Source organism: Notothenia coriiceps, unplaced genomic scaffold (genome assembly GCF_000735185.1).
Source record: "Notothenia coriiceps isolate Sejong01 unplaced genomic scaffold, NC01 NC01_scaffold00022018, whole genome shotgun sequence".
NCBI lineage: Eukaryota > Metazoa > Chordata > Actinopteri > Perciformes > Nototheniidae > Notothenia > Notothenia coriiceps.
The window spans coordinates 688400-710278 of NW_011354719.1; the positions used below are offsets into that span (position 1 = coordinate 688400).

At 36.7% G+C, this 21879-nt stretch overlaps 2 protein-coding genes across 2 annotated transcripts in view; both read left to right on the forward strand.

Annotated features, from left to right (window-relative positions):
* Positions 1-4793: 4793 nt before the first annotated feature.
* On the forward strand, positions 4794-11781 carry LOC104953576 (mucin-13-like). Its single transcript, XM_010780524.1, has 12 exons — positions 4794-4917; positions 5969-6214; positions 6329-6451; positions 7170-7279; positions 7561-7619; positions 7773-7936; positions 8641-8772; positions 8933-8981; positions 9084-9121; positions 9460-9547; positions 9826-10093; positions 10836-11781. Exons 1-12 carry the CDS (start codon positions 4863-4865, stop codon positions 11088-11090), a joined length of 1587 nt encoding a protein of 528 aa, XP_010778826.1. The 5' UTR covers positions 4794-4862; the 3' UTR covers positions 11091-11781.
* Positions 11782-13512: 1731 nt separating this feature from the next.
* lrp2b (low density lipoprotein receptor-related protein 2b) overlaps positions 13513-21879 on the forward strand; it is a 49068-nt gene continuing 40701 nt past the window's right edge. The window contains 14 exon segments of the mRNA XM_010780541.1: positions 13513-13579; positions 14304-14414; positions 14579-14701; positions 15074-15190; positions 15344-15454; positions 16920-17036; positions 17340-17456; positions 17791-17934; positions 18422-18538; positions 18885-19013; positions 19208-19377; positions 19546-19769; positions 20189-20395; positions 21094-21296. Coding sequence (XP_010778843.1) covers positions 13513-13579; positions 14304-14414; positions 14579-14701; positions 15074-15190; positions 15344-15454; positions 16920-17036; positions 17340-17456; positions 17791-17934; positions 18422-18538; positions 18885-19013; positions 19208-19377; positions 19546-19769; positions 20189-20395; positions 21094-21296 — 1957 coding nt within the window.

Here is a 21879-nt window from a genome sequence, read left to right on the forward strand (position 1 = left end):
AAACATGATCAGATCATTTATACTATAGTGGTTGAAATGTACATGCTGCCTCCTGATAGTTGCTGAACGTAGTGTTACCAGATTCTTTAGTGTTCACACTGTTCACCCTAACAGCTGTGAAACCTGTTTCCCAGACACTGAAGGGAGTCTGTTATTATGGCCTTTTGTCTGGAATAGATCAGCAGTTTCAACCCTTTTGTAGTGTTTGAAGACACTTATAGTTATCTGTCCTCTCTGTTTACTGAATCTGTGTCAGCCAAACATCGATTTCAAAGACACATTGGTAAAAATCGACCCATTCCATTTTATAATGATTGTTAAAAGCACTAAAGATTAGTAATGCTTCAACACTCATCGCAACACTTCATGTTTTAAAGTTTCACATTACTTGCAAAGATCATAGTGTTAGCATAGTTGTAATACATTATAATTAAATCTTAAATTATATTTGAACTGTATCAGGTATTGGCAGATATAATACACCACAATCTGGATGTGAATCACTTTTATAAAGTTCACAAGTTCACTTCTTAAATGTCAGTGAGTGGCCAGCAGTTATGAAGTATTGTGGCTCTTATAATTATCATATGCTTTATAAATAGTGTTGTTTATGGATTAGTAGGTCAACAATGCGGTTTAAAATGGTTTATATTGCGTTATAGACTGGTCATAGACACCAATACCACAGCGCTTAACCATGATATTTCCCTAACTAAATGTTACAGTTTCTTGAACATAACTAGTTTATTTGCGATAACTAGATTTTTGTCTTGAACCATACTGTAGTTTTCAGCAGAGTTGGTAAAAGTACTCATATCTTGTACTTGAGTAAGAGTATAACTACCAGAGTGCAGGAATACTCTGTTACAAGTCAAAGTCCTGCATTCAAAATGTTACTCAAGTAGAAGAAGAATTAGCATCAATATATACTTTAGTACCAAAAGTAAAAGCACTCATTATGCAAATAATATATTTTATGGTTTGATTATAATTATGTATGCATTATTGTGTTTATCAAAGCAGGTAAAAGTACAGCTAGTTTGAATGACTTTGTATACTGCAGGGTAGCTTGTGTTTTCCAGGTGGAACTAAAGTCTTATTTAAGTGTTGATTATATTTCACATCATTAATCCAAATCTGCAAAGCAATTCAAATTTCTAATAAATGTATTGGACTAAAAGTACACCATTTCACTCTGAATTGTAGTGTAGTAGAAGTACAAAGTAGCATAACATGGAAATACACTAGTGGAAGTATCGCAAAATTGTACCTCAGTACAGTACTTGAGTAAATGTAATTAATTACTTTATACCTCTGGATATTCTGGGCTTTTTCAAAATTATTTAAGTATTTAAGTCCTAGTCTGACGAAAGCGTTATAAAGCAACAACGATAAGCAAATCCAACAATATTCAGTCGGTACAAAGAATGTGTGCAGATCATTAGCTTCCTGTCTTGTTGTTTATAGCTCTTGTGTCATTGTTTTGAACGCGGATGAGCAGTATCTCTGAGCAGTCTCTTGTTGAAGGAGCCTCGTGATCAGAGTTAAGGGTCTCAGTGGGTTTGACTGGCACTGCCACCTTTTACAAAGCTGATATCTCTCCAGCATGAACGTCATGTTCTAACTCTAATCACTGCCAGGAACAGCAGGCTGGGTGGGGTCGAGGATGGCCGTAACTGCGAGTGACTTTGGACTTACAGCTAGCAGGAGACACAGATGCAGTTACTTCTCCGCCATCGCACCTCTGTTGACTCAGGGCAACATGTTCATAAAACCTGCCGCTGACAAATGTAGCCGGGGAATTATATCGTCGATGTCTAAATGTGCAGGGATTAATCATTTACCGGATCCAAAATAAACTGTTGAAGTCACGCACATCATATAAAAAATTCGCTATTGGAGAAATGAACTCCTAATTACTAACCAATTTAACTAAATCCATCTGTTGGAGGTAGGTGAGGATGAAATACAGAATGAAATCCTTCTAGTTCAACAAAGCAATGGGATTTATTGGATAGTTTGTACATAGTAGTAGATCCCATTGGTGTGATAATGTAGATTTTTGGGTAAAGAGAATGTCCTATCATATATCATATATTGTAATATTATAATCTATCCACTCCAAAGGCCTGACAATTGATCTTATGTATTTAAACAGTTTGACATGCATTTTAAAAACAAGTCATGTCAGTTTCTAAACGTATTATAATTAAAGGATATGGGCGTATTTTTATCAAGGGTGTGAAAAACAATCAATACAGTACCGAACAGCGATATCATATTTGTGATACTGCATTGACCCCAAAAATACTATCAAATTCAAATATTGGTTTCATTTAAAGATGAACTCAGTCAATATTTTTGCAAGGATAGGCACCATCACAGTGTATGGGGCTTCTCAAATAAAGTGATACAATGTTAAATGTCCCAGAGACTGCAGGTACATGCAGATCCCACTGTTCTGATATCATGTGAAATGTTTTAACTCAGACGTTATAAAAATATGCTGGTGTTCTTAATGCTTTGAGTTTTCCTTAAATTAGGAACCTTTTTATGGGTGTTATATCCCCTTGGTTTGAGTATCATGATATTTCACAGTATATTGTAACGCCTGTATTATCATATGTATCATATTCCCCAAAATATGAACTACTTAGATATAGTCATAAGTTAATTAAAGAGTGAGGGAAGCGCAGTTTCCAATCCAGTGTTTTGAAAATATGAAAAAAATGTATTAAAATCATTCATAGTGTGGAACCCCCACTATAACTAAAGTGTTGTTTTTTTATCTACAAACCAACACCCATGGAAACAAGGGCTTGAACCATTTTTACCGACAGGTCAAACTGTTTTTATCTAAAGGCTATTTTAACCATTTGACGCCCATGGTGACACTTGAGTGGCATAAGACTTTAGTCAGTTGTGTGTTCATTTAGATATAGATCTGGGATCAAAGTCAACTTGGAGATAAAACCTTTTTATGGGTGTTGATGAGAAGATATATCAATAAACTTTAAAATATTAAAACATAACTTCAGACTTGTGAAGGGGAAGGTTGATAACACACTTTGATTTACCAAATGTTCAAACTTTCACATTGAGGTCTCATAATGCTTATTTTGTAGACAGTTTAACAACAAGTTCACAATATCTCACATCTTATGACGTCTCTGAATCAAAGGTCACATTTTCCTACGGCCCACCCTGGTTTATTGTCCACTTGCTTTCTGATAAGACAGTTCAAACTGGATTTAATCACTTTCTGAAGCAACATTTTAAGACATTTGTTCTTAATGGCATTTAGCGTCATGGGTGCAGCTTCTTTTGTGTCGCTGTATGGAGTCGGACACAATCATGTTAAAAATGGTGCTGTGAAGAAATCATGTTTACAGAAGCTGTCCCAGGAGTGAATGGTGACTGGTGAAACGGCCATAAATTCATAAAATGACTGGCAAGGAATGTAATCTTTGCCCCACCACTTCATTTCGGCCTCTATAAGTAACTTATAAAGTCTGAGGCTTAGATGTACAATTGTGCGTGCTATTTGAACAAGAAAGAAGCTGAAAATTGTCATAAATGACGACGTCAATCCTCCAATTCTGTTTCCACATGGTTTCAGCTGTCGAGCCAGGAAATATATACGTGACATCATAAACTGTAATTAGTTTTATATCATATATTTATTATAACCCCTGTAATTAAACACTCCTCTGCTTTAAAGCTTTCCTCCTTATATACAAAAAACCTGCTATAATTCCAACAGTTTAATCTTATCCGCCTTACTGACGGCGGCCATTGCTTCCTTTTTTTGGTTCTCCTAAACTGTGCCTTTATTAACCGTTATTGCAAACAAAAGAGAAGCAAACCACTTTCCCTGAGAAGTTTAGAGAAATATGAACAGTATATGGCTACAAAATACTATGTTTAAACATTATGTCTGAACATACAGTAGCTATGATATAAGAGATAAACAACATGACCATAGCTTTGTGAGATATGACTGCTCCTAAAGGAAGAGGTCTAAGATAAGAATTCTAAGACATTTTATTGGTATCTTTACACAAATAAACAAAAACACAATTGCAGAAAACAACAGAAATGAACTGTATGCAATGATCTGTTGGATAGACAAATGTATTATTAATTATCTATATTGCAAACATTTTTTAGGATTTACTGCAGCGTATGGGAAGATTTGTGTGTTGACGATGTTTGAGGAATATTACCTGACCTCTCTTTAAGATAATGTTTTCACATTTGTTACATTCTAGATATCTCTATTAACTTGGATGTCTTGTGAAACACTTTATGTTGAAAACTGTTTTTTTTTCCTAACACAAAGCGTATTTGCTGCCCCCGCCAATGATGTTAGGTTTGACTTTCAGGATTGTCCCAAACACATCATCACTCAGGCCCTTTGCTGTGTACAGAGGATGTTAGCCTGTTCTCTTACGTCATTTTAAGACAGTTTGTGATTATTCATTAAGTGGTTCCTCTTTCACGCTACACTTCCCAAAGATCATTTGGCAAACAAACAGCCAAGCCAGCCCTATTGTTCTTCTTTGGTTTTTCTCTATAATTTAAATATGTTGTGTTTATGATAGCTATAGATATATGTCTCAAAGATCTGACTCACTTTCTGGTCTTTAAGAAAAACAAACAAACAGAGACATGGGAAGTGGGACCTCCAAGTCTTTTTTTTCTGGGCGGGAAATGTACTTTGGCACACGGTGCCGCCCTCAAAGGAGTGGCCAATGATTAAAACTGCCAGTGGAGGACACTGGAGCCCTTAATCCTCGTCCACTCACCCGCCTCTCTGGCTGTCTTTTTCTTGGTAAAGTTTGTCAGTGCGTTATTTTTCAATGGCTCGAGAATTTAACCTCCTCTACGCCCTTTTGCTGGTTGTGGCCTGTCTTGGTAAGTTGGCTGAACCTTTTATTTTGTATCAGTCGTTAGCCTCTCGCAAATAAATAGGAGAAATGTAAGGTATATTTTATAACAGAGGAACATTTTGTTTTTTTCTCACAGTCTATTTTTTATGGATATGTAAAAAGTTGTTATCCAGAGCAATAATATAATCATCACAGAACTTGTGTTGAAATTGGTTTTTATAAGAAAGTAGAAGATCCAAAGAAGATATTGCATGGCTCTAGATTAAGTGATAGACTTTCAGGTAAAATGGAAGTGATGATATAGACTGAGGGCCGAAACAACATTGCTAATGTATGCATCTATTTTCTCAAAAAAAGAATTGATCAGTTTTGTTCGAAATTGAAAAGCCAGGTATACAGCTAGTCAGAAATGAAGGCCCACTTTTCATAATGCCTTCAAGCTTGGCCTAACAACAATTTTTTTTATGTTGGATTGGTTTAAACGCAATTAAATGTAAATATTTAACTACTGTATTAATTCAGACAATCTGACCTTATCTTATGACCCTTGTTGTCACCTTCTATTTCAATCAAGGAAGTCTATTGGGTTTCCTTATACACCCTCCAGTCTGGTTTTAATAGCTTTGATTGAGCTTTAGACGTTGGACCCGTAATTTTTAGGCCTCTTCAATTATGTCTCTTTTTTTGTGTTTTTCTTAAATCTTCCATAAATGTGACACATTAAAATATGTATTCTTAGTTTGGATCAACAATAAACTGAACTGAGAATTTCCTATCCGCAAGCCTTCATTCTATCTTAATATCCGCTCATACCGCAGTACAAATATGTCTATTTCTCTGATATTAAAGAGAAAAAAATGTCAAGCATAGTGGTTACCTCTCTCATACAACCCCAGCAGGAACTACGAGCACAGCATTGCCTAACACCACAGCAGTGCCTTCGACCACAGCAGTGCCTACGACCACAGCAGTGCCTACGACCACTACGACCACAACAGTGCCTACGACCACAGCAGTGCCTACGACCACAGGACCTACGACCACAGCAGGACCTACGACCACAGCAGGACCTACGACCACAGCAGGACCTACGACCACAGCAGGACCTACGACCACAGCAGGACCTACGACCACAGGACCTACGACCACAGCAGGACCTACGACCACAGCAGGACCTACGACCACAGGACCTACGACCACAGCAGGACCTACGACCACAGCAGGACCTACGACCACAGGACCTACGACCACAGCAGGACCTACAACCACAGCAGGACCTACCACCACAACAACAGCAGGACCTACAACGACAGTGCTTCCAAGTAATGTCACTTGTCAAAAAAACATATAATCTATTTCCAAGATGTCATTGTTTCAAAAATGATTATCATGTACTGTTCTGCCAATTGTTTTCATCTTCTTTTGACTTGCCTTAGACCCTTGTAATGAAAACCCATGTGGCGCTGGGGTCACCTGTGAACCTCGTGCCGATGAAACCTTTGCATGCTTGTGTTTGGCTGGTGATTTCTACAATAATGTCACCAAAACTTGTGACAGTGGTGAGTATTTGTCCTCTATGACGTTGTTCCAGTCCATGCTAAGAATTGGCTAAATGATTTGTAATATTAAAGTGTAGGCCTGTATGTAAGGCCTATCTGTGGGATGAAGAGTATAGTGTTAATCTTTTTTTGTTTCAAGCTAAGATTCATTGAATTCTAGTAGTATCAGGTTGGTCAACATGATAAGCATCTTTAGGAAACAGGTGCTTCTTACTCATTTCATGAAATGCTTAGAGCTACAGTTCAACGTCTTAAGTAATATTCAGTAAGATTTAACAATAGAAATATGTAGCTACAGCCAGAATTTGGTTGATTTAATTAGCTCAAATCCACACCTTGAACAACGTGAAAAAAACTAGCCTGGGTAAATCCATCTTCAAGCACCTGAGAATGAATGCGTCATAATTTGTTTGTTGAATTCACACAAAAAAAGTGTATGAACAGCTACTTGGGGTTTTCCAGGGCTATATTTTCGACAGGAACAGTGACATCCAGAAGTCCTGCTTGTACCGTGTTCCTGACAATAATTCATTTTATGCTAGCTTCCCTTTTATGCTAAGCTAACCAGCTGCAGGCTGTAGTCTTTTGCTCATTGGACAGATAAGAAAGTGGCTTTATTTTCTTATCTAACTCTTGGCAAGAAGTATTTTTATTTATTTTTTAAATGGTTATGACAGGAGTGTGTCCTTTATGCTAAGACAATGTTTTCCTATTTTAGCCAAAGTTTTTCCTGGAAACCTAAACATTCTTAAAATGAAATACAACGAAGCTATGGATGACAAGACCTCAAAGGAATTTCTTGATGCATCCAAAACAATCACTGACGAGGTAAGCAATACGTTCTTATATTTGTTTTTTTAATGGCTTTTATTTTTTTCCTTTTAAGTAATGAAACCTTTTTTCTCTTTTAAACACATTAAATAATGTTGATGCAAAATGTCCTGTTTGTAAAGTTCAGTGACATAAGTGATAGATCACAAACTCACCAGTGCTACACCTGGGTATTAAACTGGATGCATGTTGTAATGAATGTGGCATTTTGCTACACAACGATCAAAGTGAAGTTTGACGAAGTGGTTAACAATATGGTATTTTTTCCTAAAACACAGCTATCTCGAGTTTTTAAATCGTCTAAAGGTTACTCTGGATCTATAGTGCTGAAGCTCAGGTAAGTCACAATGTGTTAACCATCTAATTGTCTATCAATCTAAAACCATACTTCCTACATTACATTTACACCATGTTGCTCTTAAATAAGGCAGAATGTAAATATCATATAATATACATAATATAATTTAATGTGATTTTTGTCTATATACAGCCAGTTCACACCAAAAGTTTGGTCAAGAGCAGTCACTACGGTCAGAGCAGATGTACAGATCATCTTCATGGCAAATGCTGTCATCGTAACAGAAAACGTTACAAAGATACTGGAGACAGAGAAGGCTTGTGACGCTTGCCTATTGGAAGGTTCATCTTTCGTTGGTAAGTTTATCAAATGTATACCTCAGTTCTTTATCTAGTGTTAAGGAGAGATTTAGCTAAATATTATTTAAACCTAAATAGATATACTTGCAGGTAGAATGTAATTGAAGAGGGGTTTTGTTCTTTCAAAAAGCTGTATGCATTTGTTTTGAAGTTGTCAATGTTAGGGCTGTGAATTGCATAACCATATAATGCTGTTTAGTCTTAAGAACTTAACTCACTTAGTGATCATTTCATTTAATCATTAAATGTAAATTAATCATTATAGTTTGAAAAAAAAGTGTTATTATAATACATCAAATGCAACAAACTATCATTTTAACAAAGCCTGAAGCTTTGGATTCTTTCAGGAATAAAATGTTGTTCTGTCAGCGTGAAGCAAAAAGAACATAAAATACATTTTAAAATTTGATTTGTTTAGTTGTTGCAGAGTCTCTTTTTGTTGCTTTTACATATTAAACTTATTTGTGCTTGTTGGTTATGAATCCCCAGCAGACAAGGTTACCCAATCATGGTATTTCCACATACAGTATATGGTGATCTTTGTACAGTGTCCAGAGTATAATTTAGCCGGCGAGTGATAATATGCAACTATAAATATGTTGTACATTTCAGACCATGCTTCTTATTATGTAGTAAGTTTTATTTTGTACCATTGTATTTTTGGGATTTAGATGTACCAACTATTTTTTCTCCATTTAAAGCTAGAGAACTGTGTGATGAGTCGGACGCTGCCTGTGGTCAGAATACTGCATGCACATCTGGAGACGGAACTTTTAAGTGTAAATGTTCGCCTGGTTACATTACCACCGCCTTCAGTGACAGGATATGCATTGGTAAGGGCATTTAGTGTGGTAGAAACATACAGATTGATTGTGTGTGTGTGTGTGTGTGTGTGTGTGTGTGTGTGTGTGTGTGTGTGCATGTGCGTGTGTGCGTGTTACATACTAGCCTTTGTTTAACTAAACGACACTACCTGAAACTTTTCTATCTTAGCAGCATGTCCCAGTGGTCAAACACTTGTTGGATCCGATGCCTGTAAAAGGTAAGGTTGAAATGACATATCATATTTAAAAATATATACAACTCATACAAAGGACTTGGTTTAAAAAGAAATTATAAATGACTATTTGTTCTTGTGTTTCAGTTGTTCATTCGGTTATTCTGGTTTTAACTGCGCCGATTGTGAGTATACACAGTATCTGTTTGACCATTAAGACGAAACGACAGCCACAAAATAAAATAATACAATATTTATTATGACTCAGAAGAAATCAATAACCTATAAAATGTATACGAAATGGATGACATCTCATTTAATCTTTTTTAAAAAGACACATTTATCAGATTTTACAAAAGGCTTTATAACTTTTACATGAGACCTGTGAACAGACCTTGATGTAAAGAAAAGTAGGGGTCCATTATGACTTTGTTGTACCTTCATTTTAAAACACTTGTATGTCAAAAGTTGTACAAAATGTCAATAGCCTTGTTGTAAATGTCCTTGTCATTGTGTTTGTTAGCATGGAAGCTGTCGCTGGTAATCGTTGGCTCTGTGCTCGGGGCACTGCTGCTCATCACGATTATTGTTCTGATTGTACTGGCAGTCAGGTGAGCCCCACATCTATTCACCTGCCAACTTTTAGTCATTCATTGTTGACTCTGTCATGTTTTAGCCATGTTTATCTCTCAATCTCCCACCCATCGTATTGATTATGAGCCTTTTTTATTGTGACAAAGCTGCATTTAACCTGACATTTTCTTAATGCCTCACACATTTGGCAACAGATGGAGTTGTAGAATAATCTATCTATTAATACAATGAAGTCTATAGTGCAGACAAGACAGATAAAGCTAAAGTTGATTGTAATTGTATGTACTCTTTTTAGGTCCCCAATCAAAAAGAGCTCCAAAAAGAGCAAAAAAGCAGACACTGGGAACTTTTATGCTAGCCAACTTCCTGTCAAGGCGCCACTGGGAGCCCACAGCCACGTAGCCCCGGCTAATGGGCTAGGCAACGGCCAGTCAGCCTTTGGCAATGCTGGGATGCCTAGGATCCCACGGGCCACGACCACCAGCAGCTGGGACAGCAGGACTAACCTGGAGATGACTCCAAGCAGCAGCCGGCAGAACCTGATCCCTGCTGGGAGGAACTCGGTGAGCATGACTCTGTGTGAAAGACAGAGGACAGAAGTTGGACGGTAGTTTGTAAATAGTTAGGAATATAAAATGGAAAGAGTGTCCTTAAAGCAAAGAGGTCTGGAAAAGTGTTGAGATCCATTCATTTAAATGATCATGTTTCTTCAAAAATTAAAATGTGTTGTTTTTGTTCAGAGGATAAGCTCGTATTTTTCATGACAAAATCTATAGTAAAAATGATGTGTTACTTTCTACACTTACTTTACTGAAATAATCAGAATCAGGTTTATTACCAGGCAGGTTTACACGTACAAGGAATTTGACTTGATGTCCTGGTGCATACATATAAATTAACATTACAAAATATTAGAAAATAATTCAAAAATATAGTAAAATATTGCAGTACATAGAAATAGAATGGAATAAAAATATGGAATAAAATGAGGCGGTAATGAAAAAAACACAGATAATCTGTTAGAACACAGGTTTAATATAGTTTCAAAACATTAATCTTTTGTTATTTCAAAAATATTGAGGCTATAGATATAATTGGACATGGGAAATATATCCCCCATAGGGTCCCCCATATATTCTATATCTTGTAAGATGTCCTTTGTAAAAAAAAAAGAAAAAAAAGGAGAACAGACCAACAGAAAAAGAAAAAATGCTGAGCAGAAGAGAAAACATTTATCAGGTTAAGATAAACGTAATATATTGGTTTTTTAAATAATTGAATCTAAAAATTCTCTTTCCATTTTAGCGGTTCCACGAGGACAATGAGGACCATGCTCCGTCTCGACAGAGCAGCCTCTACGCTCGCCCGCAGATCATCCCGTACGATCAGAGTCGACCTCAGAACAACTCGTATTCCCAGAGTCAACCTCAGAACAACTCGTATTCCCAGAGTCAACCTCAGAACAACTCGTATTCCCAGAGTCGACCTCAGAACAACCCGTATGCTCAGAGCAGCGCATACTCTCAGAGCCAAGGCAACAGCAGCTCTTACATGCACTAAAACAGGAGAAGATGGTTAACAAATCCTTCATTGACATTTAGCCAGATCAGAAACTGGGTCAGGAACACCTCAACATTCTCCTTTTTTAGTTTTTTCCCCCACAAATAACTTTATTCCTTAACACCACCAGGTCCTGTGCAATAGCTGGAAAAATGTGCAAAAAAAGTGTAAACTCTATTCTTACTAATTATAAGCTGTTATAAATAATGTGTCTCTTTCTTTAATCTTTGCCAAAGCTCTGAATATGAGATACAATGGGGGTCTTTTTAAAGGTTTCTCAACATTTTTTTCAATCAATTAAGATATTACTCTTTAACGATTTGACATTTGTAAATCCTCAAACGAGGAGTTGTTCGATATATTATTATAAATAAATGATTATGTTATGTGAGGGTCGTCACATAACATGAATTTACAGGTAATCGTTTTGTATGTGAAATGTGTTGTTTATCATGAGAATTATCTTTCTGTTTAACTCAGCTGTTGTGAAGGAGACGGGTTTCCTTTGTTTGCATACCATTTAATGAGTTATTCCTAAATTAGGGCATGTCAGATGCCTCCCTATATATTTCAGTATAATTTGGGTAAAATGTTTACTATATTGAAACAGTTTGATGTATTATTTTGTACAGCTATGAGCATATTTTGTTTTATTTCCAACCAATTTCTTGATACCAAGCTGTATTGAACATGGAAAAATAAAAACAACAATACTTATACTTATTCAGTTTTTTTTTTTTGTCACTCATATTATCCTTAGGAAATGTACCTAATTTCAACAATAAAAAATTGACATTACATTAAACACACACAAAATAATGACATTTACACTACTTATGATATTAATGGTTTATTTAAATAATTAACTTAACTATAAGACATCTTAAATATTAAGCAACCTATAATAAGTTTTATAAAAATTATGATGATGTTTTTTAACGGCTTTTGTGAAATCAAATATGTAGAGGTGGTTGCAGTGTGTATTTGTTTGTACTGCCACTGGAAGGCGCCAAAGTTTAACCAACACAAGCAGTGATGAAGACGGGGTTAACACTCCATAACAGTCCAAATATATTTTTGATTAATTAAATCACTGAAATGTCCTCAAAGTACACTATTGTGCTTTGCTTATTAAGCTTTCCTAGGTTACTATTGTTTGAAACAAATTCACCCTTTAAAAATCCTTGTAGACATACAGTTTTAATGATGTATGTGCATGTGTCAGCTTTAAAAGCATTGTAATAAATGTAGTTTAACAATTTCTACAAGCACAGCAGGTGTATGAATCAGAAAAAACACATGATATCCAATTTGCAATGGTACACTTGTTTGTAAGGGATACATCATTCATGTTAACATCTGATCCGTTCATTTGTTGGTATAACACTTCCAGCCAGAACAATATTATTTAGCTCTCAGTGTAGCTGTATTACCGTTTTTGTCTCATACTACTGAAGAAGATAAATGCAACAGGGACAAACAATCCAATTCCACTAAACTGTTCTTGTTTCTGTCACAAAGTAATGTTCCTTTCTGCTTCAAACCAATAAAGCACATGTACTGTGACATGGTTACAGTAGAAGCTACGATCATTTCTCAATAATGGGAAAAAAAATTATATTAACATGCAACACGCTGCTCCGTGAAATGATAATGATAATACCTTTTATTGTTTCGCAGCAGGGTGGATTTCAAAGACCTGTGCATAAATGAACGTAAGTAGTAAGAAGTAGTAGTCATTTCATAAGCACTGCTATTGAACACCATGCACCCCTTTCACTGTATACAATAACTTTGGTTTACCAACAATATTTATTGCAGGAAGGAACGTTGTAGTTGCAATGCCTTAAACATGTGTCACAGATTCAAGATTCAAACGTTTATTGTCATAACATGTTATACAAAACTATGGTGCAATTATGTAATGCACGAAAAACTTAGATCGCAGGCTCCTCAACAGTGCAATTTTGAAGACGTTAAAAAAAAGATGCACATCATAGCATGCTTTCAACCAAGAAACATACAAAAGCATATCGTGTTCTTAAAGGTCCTTTTTTTTTATCTTAAAAAACGGATGAAAGGCACTCGTGATAACTGTACTCAGGAACTATATGGTCTGGATTGACTCTGATTTCATCCCCAGAGATTGTTACTTCCTGCCGCAGTGTCATACAAAAATAAGTGGTTGCTTTTTCTTGCTTATGTAGACAACATAGCAACAGGTAAAAGTTAATCTTAGATGAAGTTTATGTAAAGTAGCGAGCCATAAAAAGCTGTATTACTCCGTGTCACAGTATTGGTCTGCTGGTTGCTCAGGGTCATACATCTCAGTGTCAAAGGCAGTATCTTCCCCAGGCTTTTAAACAGAGGCAGATGTAGCATGAGTGTACACACTTTATCAAACTAACAGCAACATTAAATCATGGACCTAAAAGGGCTTCATCTTCTGTTTCTCCTACTGCTGTCCCAAGGAATTCATCTTGCTCAAGGTAAGTGTATAATCTTGATTTTTCGAAAAAATATGTTTTCTAGTAATCACAAATATGTAAAAGCTAATTAGATGGATAGAAAAATATTGAGTTTGAAGGGATTTCCTCTTGCTTTAATAAAATGAGAGTAGTTTAACACCCTAAGAAATGATTGCATGTATAAAAATTGTGAGAATTATAGCTGTTTTAAAATAATTAAAACATACACATGATGATAACATGTCACCCTTCAACCCTAACCCTAAAGTAATAAAAGGTAATGTAATCATGCGAAGCTTTAGGAGTTCTATATTTTTCCAATACAAATACAATTTCTTTAATTTTTGTCACCTTATTCTACATTTCATAAAATACTGAACAGTGAATGCTGAAGTTATACAATGCACACTTCTCTGTGCTAATTCAGACATCATTTATCCATTTGAAATGATTGCCTGTTACTCCATGGGTCATGTGGTCTGCTGTTCATTCATGGTGAAGAATTGACCATCTTTTAATTGTAGAATCACATGTTTTAAGGTTCAAAAGTTGCATACAGTGTGGATACAGCTGTCATAAACACGGTAACTCATTTGTCACTGAACAGTAAATAAACTGTATTAAATGTGTAAATGATCTCTTTAACCCGAATCATGAAGGTCAAGCCCACACCATAATCATAAAAATATGACTGATGGCTGATGTTTTAACTTCATAGATCTGTCTTTGTATGTGTTCTCTGCAGGAAGTTGTGGCAGTGGAGAGTTTCAATGCACTTCTGGACAATGCATCAACAAAGCTTGGAGGTGTGATGGGACTAAAGACTGTGCAGATGACTCAGATGAGCTGAACTGTCGTGAGTTTCAATGATTTATAATTATCTGTTAACTGGGTAAATAAAGTTTGCCAGAAAAAAAAGAATGAGAAAGAAAAGGAGCTGTACATAAACTTAAAACTATGATTGAAAACAGCCCTATTCTTTAAGTTTAAACTCTTCAATGTTTTTCTTCTTTGTGGCAGCACCTCCATCATGCACCTCGCAGGAGTTTAAGTGTGTAACAAGCGGTGAATGCATCTCTTCGGGATTTGTCTGCGACGGAGAGGAAGATTGTATTGATGGATCAGATGAACAAAGAACTTGTGGTATGCAGAGTGATTGTTGATGTACCGTTATTTAGAATGAGAAACTGACACAATAAAAAAACAAATCACATGAACATTGGCTCAAAATACAGCATCTAATCATTTATATAATTCAAATGATGAAAGAGAAACATATTGTCCCAAAATTCCTATTAGTAGTTTGGTAATAAAAAAATGTATGTTTCTGATTTCATTTTTCCAATATTTGTGTTCATTGCTCTCCATGTCAGTGACAAAGATATTCTGGACAAACAAAAAATACCTTTAATTACATTCTATCCTAAGCATGTTGTCATTCTATAAATTGTGAGTAGTAATTTCCCTGTTACAAAGCATTTAGCAACCAAACCATCTCAAATGCTCTGGGTTCAGGTGGGCAGACCTGCAGCCCGGACCAGTTCACCTGCCAGGAGGGCCAGTGTGTCCCCAGCAAATACAGATGTGACCACGTAAAGGACTGCGTGGACAACTCTGATGAGAACAACTGCAGTAAGACTTTCAACACTGTACATTAATATCATATCAGATATTTGCAGGTACCTTTATATGTTCTTAATACTTTGATAGGAATCATTTTATTTGCAGCATTGAGCGAATTTAAAATCCCTTTTATGAAAATAATAAAACAAGGTTTTTTTGCAGACTATCCCCCTTGTACTGAGAAGACGTGTGCCAATGGGGCCTGTTACAACAACACTCAGCACTGCAATGGGCTGCAGGACTGTAGAGATGGCTCTGATGAATTCAACTGCAGTGAGTAGCTGAGACGTATCGCAAAACCCAACATTTAAATGATAAGATATATGTTCTGTTTTGTAGGCTTACCTCTAAAAAAAATTGTTGGGCATTAAATTACATTTAAAAAGAAAAGGACTTGTTATGCAAAGTATTTGTTTTAGATTATATGTTAAACATTGTGGAGAGATGTTGTAGCCTAATGTTATTGTTTAATAGGATAACAAAAATATGCCTGCTTCAAAATAAATGACCAGCCGGACCATAGAACCTGTGGGAATTAATCATAGTGTTATTAATAGAGTTAAATTGGTTATAATTTGGACCACAGCCAAACACAGATTTTTCAATGGAGGTGACTTGCTCATAAAAAAGATGATGTTAAAAATAAAAACATTTGTTATAATACTGTATAGCCTACCTATTTATCTTATTTTCTACCATAATTAATTTAACAATTGATTCACAAATGTCTTGTGGAGTGTACTGTAGGCTACATTACAGGAAGTAGGCAGTTACTTCCGGCCGCCATCTTTGTTTTGATTGAGCTAGCTAATATGTCGCAATAAATGAAAGGTTCAAATAGCTCTTAATTATTAAGCAGCGAAGTAATTTAATATCCCAGCTGAATACAAAAGGAATATTAAAATTCCGGGAATACATCTAAGACTGCCGTAAGTGTTGTCAAACGATTTTTTTCAAACATTAGCTCTGACTGACAGAAGCGTTTGAGAAGTTTGTCATTAACAATGAGGGGCACAAACTTGCGTTGGAATATGCTATATCTCAATGTAACGTTATGTTAAACTGTTCAATGTGAAATTCTTTCATCTAATGCTTATTAATTTTCTAAAATTGAACAATTATGTAGCTATTACTCTTGTTTTCATCTACGTTAACTTACGTTACAGGTGATTTTGCTAACGTTGCTAACGTTTATTAGCTCTAATAAAGCTAAACTTGTTCAACCTTTGATTAGCTTTTAGGTTTCCCTTTAGTCAGTTCAGTTGTGGGAAATGTTGCCAAGTACATTTACTCAAGTAATGTACTTAAGTACTATTTTGACATATTTGTACTTCAGTATTTTTATTGTATGCTACCTATACTTCTACTCCATCACCTCCTGGAGGAAAATATTGTACTTTTTACTCCACTACAATCCTTTAACACTCATATGATATTTGATACGATGCAGTACTGTACTATACATATATTTATTTATTTTACAAGTTTAATGGTGAGTGAATTGGCTCCACAATAAAATATATAAAAATGCTCCTCTATGTATTGATTACTTAGTTTTAAAAACAACCTAATATAGTGTTGTAGAATAACATAATTCTGGGAAAAGAGCAATTATTTATTCTGCATACTTTAAATTCTGAGTACTTCCTCCACCTCTGCCTTAAGTTTAGGTAGAGATGTTTGACTTCAATTGCTTGACCACTCACTTCTAAAATCAGTGTATTTGTTTAATTTCCAGCGACACAGCACTGTCCCATCCACCAGTATGAGTGTGCAAACGGCTACTGTATCCCTCGTCCGTTTGTCTGTGACCACTGGGATGACTGCGGGGACAACAGCGATGAGCAAGGCTGTGGTAAGGAAGGAAGTGTCTCCGTAGGATTTTAGTGTCACCTTAAATTGTAATACGTTGTAATGGTGTGTAGTTGCTGTTAAAAGACCATCCTTTTCGTTTAACTAAAAAGGGAGGAATTTAACTAAACTAAATTCAGTATTTGCTTACTGGTCTAATTCTAAACAGCATTTCAATATGCATTGTAGAGCTATACAACATATACGATATAATTGTGAAATTAAAGTATGATAGGCCCCTGTTTTGAGTTGTTTTAGGTATGTAAAGATGAGTTAAAAATCTGTTATTTCTCTCTGTTTTCTTAAGCGTACCAGAGCTGTAGTGGCGGTGAGTTCACATGTTCGAGTGGCCGCTGTATTCCTCAGCGCTGGGTGTGTGACGAGTTCAACGACTGTGGGGACTTCAGTGATGAGAGAGGATGTGGTAAGAACCCATTTTTCTTACAGATGGACTAAGAGTATGAACTAGAAATTCAGTTAATAACCATATATATAGGTATTGCTGAGGAGTGTCATTCAACAATGAATAAAACGCTATGAGAAAGAAAGGACAAATGATTACTTGAACTGAATACTGGAAGATTACATTTAAAAAACATGTTATGAGAAGAATTAAAACATGACAAGACTAGCCTATTCATGGTAAGTTCAAATTGATCGAATAGAAAATTGCTTTTAACATTAAAAAAAAAAAGGTTGAGAAAGAAAGAAAAACATTTACAGTTCATATTTTAATCACATCTGTTTCTGTTTTTTAGATAGTAACTCTCGATCCTGTTACCCTGGCGAGTGGGGATGCCCGGGCTCGACATTGTGTATACCAGTGGGCAAAGTGTGTGACGAAAAACCTGACTGTCCTGGAGGAACCGATGAGACCAACGCCACAGCACAGCAAACCTGCAGTAAGTCATTAATGATTAACATGTGTTTAACATAACAACCTTAACATCCCACAGTAAACCTCAGAAAACTTGCTTTGTTTGCTTATTTGTACTTGTCTTTATGAGGACAGTGAAAAAACCCTGACCAAAATTACTCTGAATTACTGTTTAGTCAACGGCAGACATCTAGTCACATGTAAAACATCTGACATTTGCAACACTTTAATACGGGTTTTAGGCTTCATACTCATAAATGATTCTCAGAAGTCAGCTGATAGGATGCTTTAGCCTTCCTTATCGCTGCCTTCACACTCACCTGGTTTAAGATTAACTTTTTTTTCAGGTCATTTGGGCCTCCAGACTCAGTTCATGATGGCTATAATGCTGATCACAAAACTGATAATGATGCTCTTGAAGATAACGCTGCATAGATCAGCATCCCAAATAAAAACTTCATTTGCAACCTAGATTCAACCGTTATGTTGATTTTTATGTATTTTGCTTACAGGCCTTGACCAATGCTCTGCCTTGAGTTGTGAGTACCTGTGCCACCCGTCTCCTCAGGGGGGGGCCTGCTACTGCCCTGATGGTTTCACTGTAGCCAACGACAGCCGTTCCTGTGTAGGTGTGTACCATATATCGTTTTTTGTTGTTGTAAACAAATGATATATTCATTAAACATACTGTACTGTAACAATAGAGCACTTGAGGTGATTGATGGAGATGGATTTGTTTTGGTTAATTCCTCAGATCTCCTCACATTGTTGCATATCATATTCTGATATATGTTTTTATTTTAGTTTACGACATATACTACACCTTAATTGTAAAATGTCAGCTTGTTTTGATGAACTTAGGACAGAGCTTTCGTAATTTTAACCTTAGAGATGTCTAATTTAACGATACTCAGGTTGCAGATTTCTGGTATATATCTCACCCTAATTCCTAAAATGGTTGTTTTATTGCCCCAGACTATAATGACTGTCAAATCTGGGGGATCTGTGACCAGCTGTGTGAAGATCGTCCTGGAACACACCACTGTAGCTGTGCTGATGGATACTTCTTGGAGCAGGGTCACGTGTGCAAAGCCAATGTGTCAGGTACAGAGAGTCAAAGAGTAGCTTCATACGATGTGTGTCTGCTGGAACATAATCTGTGGGCTGTTTTAAAGGTCCATATGACATAGTTGAGGAGACAATACTTAAATGTATATTTTGTAAAATCATATCAAATATCTAACAGGACTTGATGAAAACGAATTAGCTGCTGAGGTATTCTTTGCATTTTTCTTCAGCTGGATTGCCACAGCTCATTTTCACCAACGGGGGTGATGTGATGATGGCGGATATACATGGACGTTTTGTCAGAACTCTGGTGCCGTCCCAGGGCAAAGGTTATGCTGTAGGTGTGGCATATCACTGGCACAGCGACACAGTCTTCTGGAGTGATACAAACACCAAAAAGGTCTGTCAATCTGGATTATTGTCTGTCAGTGCATTTTCCCCTCAATTTCTTCACACCTTCTTTTGTATGATTGCAAAACAGCTACACTGCAAAGCTCTGGGGGCCCAAAATGATTTTCATGTCAACAAAAGCCCCTCATCTTAAAACATTAAATCATTCTTTTGCCAGGTGTACTCTGCGAACTACAATGGGGGGAACATTAAGGAGGTTCTGACTGCTGCAGTCCAGAATGTACAGAACCTCGCTTTGGACTGGATCAACTTCAAACTCTACGTCCTCGAGGCTATGATGGAGCGTATCGACATGTGCGACTTTGATGGAGGGAATCGGGTCACACTGGTGGCTGAAAACCTGCAGACTCCTCACGGCCTGGTCCTGGACCCCACAGTGGGGTGTGTTTAAGTGCTTTGGTATTTAAAAGCTGTTACCAAAGCTGTTGAGAACGGCATGCATGGCAAACCATATCACACATGATTTCATGAGCTGCATGTTAATAACAACTGGTTTTAGTATGATAACGCAATGCTATCTAACAAAGCATGTCATTTATATCATTATTTCTTTTTCTTAGATTGAGTGAAACTTAAATATTGGAGTGTGTAAATATTGGTCCAACACTGTGTCTGTCATTTGTCTGGGATGACATGTTTCCTTATTATTGAATCTTAGTTATTTACGGTCAAATACAAGAAGTAAAGCAGTGGCTACTTTACAAGAGATCCCTTTTTAGAACTCCATCATTTTTATTTTACCAAGAGTTTTTGTACCCACTTCACTTGATTTATATTTCTTTATTCCTTTTTGTTTGCAGCTACATGTTCTTCACAGACATGGGCGTTTCCAGTGAGCAGATGAAGCTCGAACGCGCCTTCATGGACGGCAGTAATCGTATTGAGCTGGTGAAGAAGGGACTGGGCATTCCAACAGGAATCACCTTAGATATCGTGACTCAGAGGGTCTACTGGTCCGACAGCCACTTTGACACGGTGGAGACCGTCACCTACAGCGGCCTGGACAGGTAAAGGTTGCACAGAAAATGTTGTCAGTCACCACCTTGAACTTGGGACATTTCACCCCAAAATCATAAGTGCATATTTTTCCTGTTTCCCGTAGTGCTTTTTATCAATCTAGATTGCTTAGTGAGTTGCACAGTATTAGAGATGGCTCAGAGATGTCTGCTTTCTCTCAAATATGATGGAACTACATTGTACTTTCCTTGTGGTGCTGAATTCACCAAAAACATTTGAAAAACTCACAGAAATGTCCCTTATTAAGAAATGACGACCCAGCTACTCTAGAGAATCCACAGACCTTGTTGTGCAGTTTCATGTAAGAACTATTTAACTATTTTCTTTCTTCTGAACTATACCCGCCAATGAATAAACATGAGCTTCTCGTCTATAAGTAAAGCTTCCTTCTGCTCTGTTCAATGCTGAGTGGACGTATTTCTGTAGAAAAAATAGTTCCTACTTGAAAAGGCTCACAACAAGGTCCGTTGATTATCTTGAGTAACCAAGTCTTGATTACATCCACTTGTAGACGTAGACATATCTTAGGCGAACAGCTCCAACATGCACAAAAAAAAAATCTAGATTGACAAATAGCACTGCAGGTAAAAGAAAAATATGTATCTTTGATTTTGGGATAAACTGTCCCTTTTAGTTACAAAATAAAACACTGAGACCATGCTGTAATCTCCTTGATGTTGTTTCCCAGGAAAATGGTACTAAATGGTGCAACCCAGGCTCCACATCCTTTTGGAATTGCTGTGTTTGAAAACAACGTGTTCTTCACGGACTGGACCAAGATGGGTGTGGTTAGAGCCAACCGGTTCAACGGCAGCAACCCAGCTCTCCTCTATCGCACTGCCAAGCGCCCCGGCCATGTTGTAGTGTCACACCCTGCCCTGCAACCCGTTGGTAATGCACGCAACCTATAACGAGAATTCCTACTTAACAATTGAAACTGTTATTTTAAAGGTCCCCTATTACACTGTTTTTCATCAATATATATACAAATCATGTCTCTAAAGTGTTTGGCTCCAAATACCAAACAGATCATGCATTGCAGCATCCCATAATCCCCTCTGTTTCAGCCCTGTTTCAAAAGTGCTGATTCTCTGTCTGTTACTTTAGATGAAAATAAGGAGCCCCTCCCCACGCCCCTCTGAGAGATATTTGTTTAAAAAGAACACAATGGTGCTCTAGGAGGACATTCAGGTGATAAGGTGTGTGGGGGGGGGGGGTTACCTTGGTTGGTGATTGGCTAATGTTTACACAAGCCAAAAAAATCGTTATGACATCATAAAGTGGCCAAAATCTGATCAGCTCATTTTCAGACAGGTTTTTATAGAAATGCATCTGGACGAAAAGAGAACGAATATTTTTTCTTGAAACTTTCCGAATCTCTTTACACAGAGGGGACACATGTTTATTTATAAAAGACATGAAAAAGTGGAATTTGCATAATAGGTGACCTTTAAATTGGGAAGTAGGAGTTGAT